Source organism: Piliocolobus tephrosceles, chromosome 9 (assembly GCF_002776525.5).
Source record: "Piliocolobus tephrosceles isolate RC106 chromosome 9, ASM277652v3, whole genome shotgun sequence".
NCBI lineage: Eukaryota > Metazoa > Chordata > Mammalia > Primates > Cercopithecidae > Piliocolobus > Piliocolobus tephrosceles.
Genome location: NC_045442.1, coordinates 30,953,017 through 30,963,518, shown reverse-complemented (window position 1 = coordinate 30,963,518; position 10,502 = coordinate 30,953,017). Strand labels below are relative to the sequence as shown.

Below are 10,502 nucleotides of genomic sequence, written 5' to 3'. Positions count from 1 at the left end.
GCTGCGCCTGGCTGGAAGTCTTTTTTTTTTTTTTGCAGACTTTCACTCTTGTTGCCCAGGCTGGAGTGCAATGGTGTGATCTTGGCTCACTGCAACCTCCGCCTCCCAGATTCAAGCGATTATCCTGCCTCAGCCTCTCGAGTAGCTGGGATTACAGGCATGCACCACCACACCTGGCTAATTTTGTATTTTTAGTAGAGACAGGGTTTCTCCATGTTGGTCAGGCTGGTCTTGAACTCCCGACCTCAGGTGATCTGCCTGCCTCAGCCTCCCAAAGTGCTGGGATTACAGGTGTGAGCCACCGCACCTGGCTGGAAGCCTTCATTTTTAAGACAGTTACTTGAGGTGAAACTTTGAGGAAGGTGAGCAAATCAGGGACAGGGAGAATTGCCAGCTGGGGGTCAGTGTGGAAGGAAACAAATTAACAAGCCCTTTGGGGTTCCCAGAGAATGTATTTCATGAACAAGAATTTTTTTTAAAGTCTTCTTGCAAAAATTACATAGGGAAACTAGGATTTGAAAAACCCAATCAAGGCCAGGTGTGGTGGCTCACACCTGTAATCCCAGCACTTTGGGAGGCCAAGGTGGGCAGATCACGAGGTCAGGAGATCGAGACCATCCTGGCTAACTTGGTGAGCCCCCATCTCTACTAAGAATACAAAAAATCGCTGGGCGCGGTGGCTCAAGCCTGTAATCCCAGCACTTTGGGAGGCCGAGATGGGCGGATCACAAGGTCAGGAGATCAAGACCACTCTGGCTAACGCCATGAAACCCCGTCTCTACTAAAAAATACAAAAAACTAGCCGGGCGAGGTGGCGGGCGCCTGTAGTCCCAGCTACTCAGGAGGCTGAGGCAGGAGAATGGCGTCAACCCGGGAGGCGGAGCTTGCAGCGAGCTGAGATCTGGCCACTGCACTCCAGCCTGGGCGACAGAGCGAGACTCCGTCTCAAAAAAAAAAAAAAAAATTAGAATGAGAACTTTGGGTTCCCAACTTTGAGTTTATTTCTGTGTTTGCAGTGTGGAAGTCTTCATGTTAGTGTTCTTGAGAGATACAGTTTATTGCTAATACTAAAAAAACAAAAAAACAAAAAACAAAACAAAAGAAAACCCACAAGCGCAGCACACAAAACCTAGTGCTTCTTTTTCTGGCAGAAATCTTGACACACTAATATGTGTTTTCAGCCCTTCTAGGCTAGACTACTGTAATTTGCTCCTCCTCAGGCTATACATTAAATTTGTTCAGAAGCTGTAAAATTGTTCATTTGGTAGCAGTTGAAATGACTTTTCCACAAACAGTTGTGAATCAGTAAGACTCATAGGCCATGAAGTATGCACGCACACCAGCACAGCCATTCAAACCTGACACCAGGGTCTTATCACAGTACAGTGATGGAAAATAACTCTGGTTTTGCTAAAACCTCTAACCTTTAATGCTCAAACACTTTAAAGTGACTAAGACCAACAAGCTCTCCCTGTTGGCTTAGCCAAAGGTCAGGCATTCTCAGGATTTCCTACAGGGAATGAGTTCTAAGAAGCCCACTACAGTTTTTCCAATCAGGACTTGTCTTTTTCTTTGTTTTTTTTTTTTTTGAGACGGAATCACTCTCTGTCGCCAGGCTGGAGTGCAATGGCACAATCTTGGCTCACTGCAATCTCCGCCTCCCGAGTTCAAGCCATTCTCCTGCCTCAGTCTCCTGACTACAGGCGCCCGCCATCACACCCAGCTAATTTTTGTATTTTTAGTAGAGACGGGGTTTCACCATGTTGGCCAGGATGGTCTCCATGTCCTGTCCTCATGATCTGCCCACCTTGGCCTCCCAAAGTCCAAAGTGCTGGGATTACAGGTGTGAGCCACGGCGCCCAGGACTCGTCTTTTTTTTTTTGTTTGTTTTTGAGACGGAGTCTCACTCTGTCGCCCAGGCTGGAGTGCAGTGGTGCAATCTCAGCTCACTGCAACCTCGGCCTCCTGGGTTCACGCCATTCTCCCGCCTCAGCCTCCTGAGTAGCTGGGACTACAGGTGCCCGCCACCAGGCCCGGATAATTTTTTGTATTTTTAGTAGAGACAGGGTTTCACCGTGTTAGCCAGGATGGTCTCGATCTCCCGACCTTGTGATCCACCCGCCTCGGCCTCCCAAAGTGCTGGGATTACAGGCTTGAGCCACCGTGCCCAGCCAGTACACAGTAAAATATTAACCATGGTTTTTCTCAGAGTTTTCTCCTTTATACTTTTTCTGTGTTTTCTACATGCACTACGTTCATAATCAGAGAAGATAAAGCTATTTTTAAAAAAGAATAGGCCAGGTGCGGTGGCTCACACCTGTAATCCCAGCACTTTGGGAGGCTGAGGTGGGTGGATCATTGAGGTTAGGAGTTTGAGACCAGCCTGGCCAACATGGTAAAACCCGTCTCTACAAAAAAATACAAAAATTAGCAGGGCGTGACGGCGTGCGCCTGTAGTCCCAGCTACTGGGGAGGCCGAGGCCCAAGAATTGCTTGAACCTGGGAGGCAGAAGTTGCAGTGAGCCAAGATTGCGCTACCACACTCCGGCCTGTGTGACAGAGCGAGACTCTGTCTCAAAAAATAAATAAATAATTTAAAGAAATAAAATAAAAATAAAAAGAATATAGGTACTCACTTAGATCTGCAGGATTTGTCTATATACACACAAATACACACACGTGTATAAGGTATATATGTATACATATATTTTAAATTGTAACATAACATGTACAATATGAAGCTGCCGAGGACATGTGTGGGTGGGGAAGGATGGGCACATATGGAAGAGGGGTGCATGTGCTGAAAGGTGCATGTGCTGAAGCCCAGCGGGGTGCAGATGCTACAGCGCGGTGGCCTGATGAAGTGGGCGCTGTGAAGTGTGTCCGTGTACATATTTTAACATTATAACATAAAACATGCCATTTTAACCATTTTAAAGTGTACAGTTCCATGGCATTAAATACATTCCCACTGTGGGTCATTATCCACAGAACCCTTTTCATCTTGCAAAACTGACTCACTGTACCTGTTAAACAATAACTCTCCATTCCCCCTCCCCAGCTCCAGTAACCACCATTCTGCATTCTGTCTCTATGAATCTGACTACTCTAAATACCTCATGAGAATGGAATCTCTTACATATTTTTGAAATCTGGTTATCTTTAGATTGTATAGACTTTTCTCAGAGACAAAATTTGGAAGTGGACAAAACAGTATTTCCCATTTTGTCTTTCACATTGCTATTATTGTCTTTCTGTGTCACACGGCATCTGGAGCCAAGGTAGTGCTCACCTGGGTAGGTGTGATGTGGCTGATATCTTCAGATGCAAGCTGCTTCAGAAGAGTGGTCTTGCCAGCATTATCCAAGCCCAGGAGAAGTATTCTCACCTCCTGGTCTGGTGCACTTTTCAACTTGCGCAAAATTGAGAGCAAGCCCTTGAACAACCACAAAGGAGACAGATTACTCTGGGAGCACCGACGTTGATATTACTGGATATCAGAATAACTTCTCCTTGAAAAAAGTTCTTGGTTATGGAGAGCTTATGTTATTATTTTTCACTCTAATACCACTTATTCCATTTGCTTCCTCTTTCCAAGTTTCGGTAGAAGTGCTATAGTAAATTCAGCAACTTAATAAGTAGCATGGCTTATTTCTGCTCCTCCTATCAGTCTAGCTTAGCAGTCACCCCAAATCTCCCTGGAGTGTGAACTCTACCCCATCTGTGTTCCTAAAGCCCTTTATATACACTTAGAACAGAACACACATCATATCATACTAGGTAACTGATGTTTGTATTTTTCTCCTTTACTAAAAGTTTCTTACGGTAAGAGCTACACTTGTCCCACAATGGCTGGCACTTATTAAACAGACACTAGATAACACTTGTGGAATTAAATAGAATGACACACCCAAGTTAACAGAAGATTTTAAGGTGTTATACAAAAATATATAAAAAGGCTATATAAAATTACAGTTGGGCTCTCTGTTAACGATTTTATCTATTTCATCATTTCGTATTGCATGCCTGTATCAAAATATCTCGTGCACCCTACAAATAGGTAACACCATAGACCCACAAAAATTAAATGGAAAAAAGTTTTTAAAAAGATTTTATCGCCAGGTGCGGTGGCTAACGTCTGCAATCCCAGCACTTTGGGAGGCTGAGGTGGGCAGATCACGAGGTCAGGAGATCGAGACCATCTTGGCTAACACAGTGAAACCCCGTCTCTACTGAAAATATAAAAAATTAGTCAGGCGTGGTGGCGGGCACCTTCTGGTCCCAGCTACTTGAAAGGCTAAGGCAGGAGAATCGCTTGAACCTGGGAGGCAGAGGTTGCAGTGAGCTGAGATAGCGCCACTGTACTCCAGTCTGAGTGACAGAGCAAGACTCCGTCTCAAACAAAAAAAAAGATTGTATCTATTTCAGCTAAAATGTTAGCTGAAATAGATAAATGTTCTATGTCATTAAAAATGTTCTACTATCATCTTTCACAAGACCCTACAGGATAGGTGCATGGTATAGATATCTGTGTTTTTTAGATGAAAAATTTGGTACAACAGAGAAGTTAGGAAATCATAAAAGGCATCCATGAAGCCAAAAAAACAAAACAAAACCAAAATTAACCAAGGATTTTTTTACTGTTAATCTAATATTTCTGTTTCTTGTTTTCATTTATTATTATTATTTTTAGACAGAGTCTCCCTCTGTCGCCCATGCTGGAGCGCAGTGGCGCGATCTCGGCTCACTGCAAGCTCCACCTCCCAGGTTCACACCATTTTCCTGCCTCAGCCTCCCGCCTCATGTGTCTCTTTTAAAGAAATAACTAAAAATACTGTTTTTTTTTTTTCAGGCAGAGACTTTCTACACACTCATCACATTTGAAATTAAAGAATTAAGAGAAAAACAAGTCCAGGCACAGTGGTTCACACCTGTAATACCAGTGCCTCTGTCTTTTTTTTTTTTCCTGGAGATGGAGTCTCCCTGTCTCCAGGCCGCAGTGCAGTGGCATGATCTCCGCTCACTGTAAGCTCGGCCTCCTGGGCTCACGCCATTCTCCTGCCTCAGCCTCCCAAGTAGCTGGGACCACAGGCGCCCACCATCACGCCTGGCTACTTTTTTGTATTTTTAGTACAGACGGGGTTTCACCGTGTTAGCCAGGATGGTCTTGATCTCCTGACCTCGTGATCCGCCCGCCCTGGCCTCCCAAAGTGTTGGGATTACAGGTGTGAGCCTCCGCGCCCGGCCATGCCTGGCTAATTTTTTTTTTTGAGAAGGAGTCTTGCTCTGTCGCCCAGGCTGGAGTGCAGTGGCCCGGTTTCGGCTCACTGCAACCTCAGCCTTCCGGGTTCACACCATTCTCCTCCCTCAGCTTCCCGAGTAGCTGGGACTAAAGGCGCCCGCCACCATGACCGGCTAATTTTTTGTGTTTTTGGTAGAGATGGGGTTTCACCGTGTTAGCCAGGATAGTCTCGATCTCCTGACCTTGTGATCCGCCCGCCTCGGCCTCCCAAAGTGCTAGGATTATAGGTGTGAGACACTGTACCCGGCCTGGATAATTTTTATATTTTTAGTAGAGATGGGGTTTTGCCACGTTAGCCAGGCTGGTCTCGAACTCCTGGCCTCCAGTGATACGTCCACCTTGGCCTCCTAAAGTGCAATAGGCATGAGCCACCTCTCCTGGCCATTATTTATTATTTTTTTATGGATAGAAATATAAAGCATGTTGCTGGGCATGGTGGCTCACGCCTGTAATCCCAGCACTTTGGAAGGCCAAAGCAGGAGGGCTGCTTGAGCCCAGGAGTTCAAGACCAGCCCTGGCAACATAGTGAGACCCTGTCCCTACAAAAAATAAAAAACAAATAAGCCAGGCATGGTAGCGCATGCCTGTGGTCCCAGCTACTTAGGAAGCTGAGGTGAGAGAATTGCTTGAGCCTGGGAGGTCGAGGTTGCAGTGAGCTGTATTTTGCACTCCAGCCTGGGTAACAGAGTGAGACTCTGTCCCCCCCAAAAAAAAAAAAAAGAAATAAACCATGTTGATTTTTAGTTAAGAACATAAGAACATCTTTACAGGAAAGTTATTTGTTCTGTGCTAAGATTTATTCTAACGACATTCTAGATTTGTTCTAACAACACATGGCTAGAACAAGAGTCAAAGAATCCCAGAGTGTAAAGGGCATATAATTTAATCTCCCAGCCCAAGAAGAAATCCCTTCAAACTGAGTCTTAGAATTATGTAAAACGGTTGTATTTGTTACACACATTGTACCAGGCAATAATTCAAACCAGTTTGTTCACTAAGATCAAACGATACTTCTGAGAAATAATTCTCAACAATTGCATCTTTGGACGATCATATGCAAATATAGATAATTATTAAGAATTCCTTTCTGCCTCAGAGGCTCTTTGTTTACCACTTTAGTACTGTATTTGTACTGACTTGCTAAGGACCACATTAACCTCTCTATGCCTCAATTTTTTCCAGCAGTAAAATGGAAGGTTTAGTCTAAGCTAGACAAATTCTGTGCCAAAAGATTTGGGGGAGAGAGATTGAATAGATTTGAAACAAACAAAAGTCTGGCTTTTTAAAAGGCCAGACTTTTTTTCCTTTTTCTTTTTTTTTGGGTGGACAGGGTCTTCCTCTGTCGCCTAGGCTGGAGTGTAGCAGCGTGAACACTGCTCACTGCAGCTTCAGCTTTCTGGGCTCAAGTGATCCTCCCACCTCAGCCTCTCCAGTAGCTGCGACTACTGGCTCACACCACCCCGCCCCGCTAAGTTTTGTATTTTTTGCAGAGATGGGGTTTTGCCACGTTGCCCAGGCTGGTCTCGAACTCCTAAACTCAAGCGATCCACCCAAAGGCAAGACTTTTTTTTGCTGTTTTTATCTCATCTGGTCTTGAATATTTTGACAGCATTCCTTATTAAAACTATATTTATAAGAAGTCTCCCTGGTTTCTATTAGCTAGCTATATTGCAATCACTCATTTATAATATCACCTTTCAGAAAAGTAAAAATTAAAATTCTGAGATCCTTAGGGGACTGGTGACATAAAAAGGCTAAGAAGAGGAAAACCCATTTTACTATTCATCCTGAGTTCCTGATTGTAAGTGAAAATAAGGAGTCTCATTACCTCTTAAAATAAATTCTAAAACATCTGAAATTTATCAAATTAGTACATTAAATGACATATAGCCAAAGTTCTTCTCATGCATTTTCTGCTTAGTGCAGAAATTATGAAGGAATAATTTATGAAGGAATAATTATGAAGGAATATATATGAAGGAAGATCTGTTTCCTATTTAAAAAAAAAAAAATTTTTTTTGGCTGTGTGTGGTGGCTCACACCTGTAATCCCAGTACTTTGGCAGGCCGTGGTGGGTGGATCACCTGAGGTCAGGAGTTCGAGACCAGCCTGGCCAACATGGTGAAATCCTGTATCTACTAAAAATACAAAATTAGCCGGGTGACACATGCCTGTAATCCCAGCTACTTGGGAAGCTAAAGCAGGAGAATTGCTTAAACCTGGGAGGTAGAGGTTGCAGTGAGCCAAGATTGTGTCTCTGCACTCTAGCCTGGGCAACAAAAGCAAAACTCTATCTCAAAACAAAAACAAAAACAAAAAACAAAACCATATATATATATATATATATGTATGTTGGTTTTGTTTGTTTGTTTTGAGAAAAGGTCTCACTCCTGATGCCTAGGCTGGAGTACACTGGCGAAATCATGATTCACTACAGCTTTAACCTCCCAGGCTCAGGTGATCTTCCCACCTCAGCCCCCGGAGTAGCTGGGACTATAGATGTGTGCGACCACACCCAGCTAATTTTTTGTATTTTTAGTAGAGACAGGGTTTCACTATGTTGCCCAAGCTAGTCTCAAACTCCTGGCCTTAGGCAATCTGCCCGTGACGGCCTCCCAAAGTGCTGGAATTACAAGAGTGAGCCACTGCGCCCGGCCTATAAAATATTTTCAAAGTTTAAAATTAATGTTTTAGGTTTTTCCTCATGTGTCTCTTTTAGAGGAATCACTAAAAATGCTGTTTTTTTTGTTTTTTTTTTTGTTTTTTTTTTTTCAGGCAGAGGCTTTCTACACACTAATTACATTTGAAATTAAAGAATTAGGCCGGGTGCGGTGGCTCAAGCCTGTAATCCCAGCACTTTGGGAGGCCGAGACGGGCGGATCACGAGGTCAGGAGATCGAGACCATCCTGGCTAACACGGTGAAACCCTGTCTCTACTAAAAACTACAAAAAACTAGCCGGGCGAGGTGGCAGGTACCTGTAGTCCCAGCTACTCGGGAGGCTGAGGCAGGAGAATGGCGTGAGCCCGGGAGGCGGAGCTTGCAGTGAGCTGAGATCCAGCCACTGCACTCCAGCCTGGGTGACAGAGCGAGACTCCGTCTCAAAAAAAAAAAATAAATAAATAAATAAAAATGAAATTAAAGAATTAAGAGAAAAACAAGGCCAGGCACAATGGTTCACATCCATAATACTAGTGCTTTGGGAGGACGAGGCAGGAGGATAGCTCAAGGCCAGGAATTCAAGATCAGCCTGGGCAACAAACACTAGACACATATCCCTACCAAAAAAAAAAAAATTATCCAGGTGTGGTGGTGTGCACCTGTGGTTCCAGCTACTCAGGAGGCTGAGACAGAAGGATGGCTTGAGCCCAAGAGTTTGAGGCTCCAGTGAACTATGGTCAGGCCACTGCAGTATGGGCTGGGGGACAGAGCAAGACCCTGTCTCAAAAAAAAAAAAGAAGAGAGAAACATAATGTTTATTCACCTTAAAAGGAGAAGAGCAAAGCACAGATAAGAAAGAAAAAGAAATCATTCTAACTATAAGGGTGAGCACAGTGGCTCACGCCTGTAATCCCAGCATTTTTGGAGGTGGAGGCAGGCGGATCATTTGAGGCCAGGAGTTTGAGACCAACCTGGCCAACATGGTGAAACCTCACCTCTACTAAAAATACAAAAAATTGGCTGGGCATGGTGGCGGGCACCTATATTCCCAGCTACTTGGGAGGCTGAGGCAGGAGAATAGCTTGAACCTGGGAGGTGGAGGTTGCAGTGAGCTGAGATCACGCCAGTGTACTCCAGCCTGGGCCACAGAGCCAGACTGTCTCAAAAAAAATAAATAAATAAATTCTAACTACAGATAAACTTTATTAACCTAATGGTGTGGAATACAGTGCTTCTACATTTCTAATGAGTAACTTTCCTTATTAGGAAATAATAACTTCAGATGCTTCACCTTTAAGTGAAATTACAGAGAAATGGAAAGTACAGCTAATGTTTTCTTCCAGCAAAACAATAAATGGCATTTCAAGCATGGTATAGGGAAGACAAGTACAAATATAATACAGCATCATATTAATCCAACTACTGAGGACAGGGGATCACAGGATTATCAGGGTTTGCTAAATAGGGAAGGGGATATTTATAGAGATCAGGGTTCTGCCTGAAAGGTACAAAGTAAGCTGATTTAAGAGGCTGGATGAAAGAGACCAGAATAAGTCTATTCTCTGTATGTATATTTATATGCCCATATTTTATTTTAACTGTCAAATGAAGGGAGACAGCGGTTAGAAGTTAAATTTATTACGGGGCTGAGTTTTGCAGTATAAATACAATGAAATTAATTTTTAAAGTGCATTTTTTGGCCAAAATATCCATTCACACAATTATCATTAAACACCCATAATGTGCCCCAAGTACAATAGTGAGCAAAACAGGCATGATGTCTATGTAGGATTTATATTCCTGTGACATTAAATAAAGCGATTTAAGAAACATGAACTTCAGTTAAAAGTATATTGTGTGTTACCAGCATGTGTGTATACAAGTTATCTGCACCCTGGTGGGCAGAAGTGGTTTGACTCAACCGCAAAACATTTAAACAAACTTTTCTACAGTCAAATCATGAATAGATGTGCTATGGACTACAGACGTTTTATCTGCCTTGAAATCAGCTTAAACTATTGGCAGAGGCATGGTGCACTGACCTAAAACAATACAAACTAGGTCATTCAAAGAAACCAGAGTGGTGGAGGGGGAAGGAATGTGTTGGTATATGGAAAATATATGTGGTTGTGAGGAGCAGCTAAAATCTGAATTCTGAAATTACGAAGCCAATCGTCAAGTACATACAGTCCCCATAACTAGCTTAAATATAACTGAATTCTGTTTGTTTTTACGTCTTTCAACTTAACTCCTATCAGCTTAAAGCTCAAAATTGAGAACTTCACCCAGACTGTGTCTTCTTTCTTATCACCCTCTCCTAAATAAATACAATGTTTCCTGAGGAAAAAAGTCTGGGCATCTCCTCAGGAAGAGTGGGTTCCCACTTCACCCGAGTGCTAATGAAACGAATATTATGGACTTTTACACAGACTTGTATTCAGCTTCTCTGTGTGTGTGTGTGTATATATACACACATATATACATCTGTATATATCTGTGTATGTGTGTGTGTGTGTGTGTGTGTGTGTATATATATATAT

At 43.1% G+C, this 10,502-nt stretch overlaps 1 protein-coding gene across 1 annotated transcript in view; it reads right to left on the bottom strand.

Annotated features, from left to right (window-relative positions):
* ARL3 (ADP ribosylation factor like GTPase 3) overlaps positions 1–10,502 on the bottom strand; it is a 43,006-nt gene that overhangs the window by 29,378 nt on the left and 3,126 nt on the right. Inside the window, exon 2 of the mRNA XM_023206524.2 lies at positions 3,293–3,436. Within this exon, the coding sequence (XP_023062292.1) occupies positions 3,293–3,436 (144 nt within the window). The remainder of the gene's footprint in view (positions 1–3,292; positions 3,437–10,502) is intronic.